Source organism: Odontomachus brunneus, unplaced genomic scaffold (assembly GCF_010583005.1).
Source record: "Odontomachus brunneus isolate Ranch 3 - 2012 unplaced genomic scaffold, Obru_v1 Obru_scaffold_032, whole genome shotgun sequence".
Taxonomy (NCBI): domain Eukaryota; kingdom Metazoa; phylum Arthropoda; class Insecta; order Hymenoptera; family Formicidae; genus Odontomachus; species Odontomachus brunneus.
The window spans coordinates 1,523,912-1,524,943 of NW_022639482.1; the positions used below are offsets into that span (position 1 = coordinate 1,523,912).

At 23.9% G+C, this 1,032-nt stretch overlaps 1 protein-coding gene across 1 annotated transcript in view; it reads right to left on the reverse strand.

Moving 5' to 3' along the window:
• Nucleotides 1-923: 923 nt before the first annotated feature.
• LOC116843424 overlaps nt 924-1,032 on the reverse strand; it is a 541-nt gene continuing 432 nt past the window's right edge. The window contains exon 2 of the mRNA XM_032813814.1: nt 924-975. Within this exon, the coding sequence (XP_032669705.1) occupies nt 924-975 (52 nt within the window). The remainder of the gene's footprint in view (nt 976-1,032) is intronic.

The following is a 1,032-nucleotide window of genomic DNA, read 5'->3' on the forward strand; positions in this document are numbered from 1 at the left end:
TTATCTACTTGGAAAATCTACAATATTCCTGAACTTTTCTTCTATATTAACTCTTTGATAGTAAGCTAATGTATTAAAATAGATTCTAATTGTGATATAAGGTTTATCCATGTAGTAATGCAATTGGTAACACTTGATGTTGCTACATCAAATTTGTTTCCGATTTGTGCCATAGATATTTCATGTGCCTAATAATATAAAGCTATTTGTTGTATTTTTTGTACTGCTATTGGTTGTATCCTCCAATATATATCCAAAATTATATTTCAATTATAAATTTTTTTGTATAATATTTACTACAGAATTTTTAAATTAGTGTAGACAAAGACTTCAAAAACATAGAAAGTTTTCTAAATATAACTAAATACAGTATTTAAATCATATCTTGTCTTATTCATAAAGTACTGTTAATTGTATAATTTGTTTTAAATGTAATTGGTTCAGTCAGTATTTGCTATATATATGTAATGACATTAAGCATTTAAAAATGATGCTAGCGCAATAATTATTTGTTATATTTAATACTTCTAAGAAAAATATCATTGTGGAAAAGAAATATATATGTGAGAAAAGTATATTATTTATTGCTTACTTATTATATTCCTTTTTGACGCATTATTAAATTCAACAACTGTTCAAATGTTACACATTTCCTTCTAGAAGTCATAGAAAAGCCGTTTTCCGTATATAAATTAATCCATATTTTCCAATACAATTCAGGACAAGTATGTTGTTATTTTTTCTTTAGAAGTGATAGACGTCTTTTCTTTATTGTATTTTGTACTTTGAAAAACTGGCTTTACATTTCTAGGAAAAATAAATTTTCATTTTCATCATCATATATTTCATAAATATACATAAGTAAACACCTTTTTAAACTCATAATTAATAATTAATAATTAATAATTAATAATTAATAATTTCTAACAAGAGACATAAATCAACACTAGCATCATTCTGTTTTTGTTGCATATTCTGTGTGTAACAAAGATAGGATGATTATGACGACTTGTGTCTATTGGTTGAAAACAA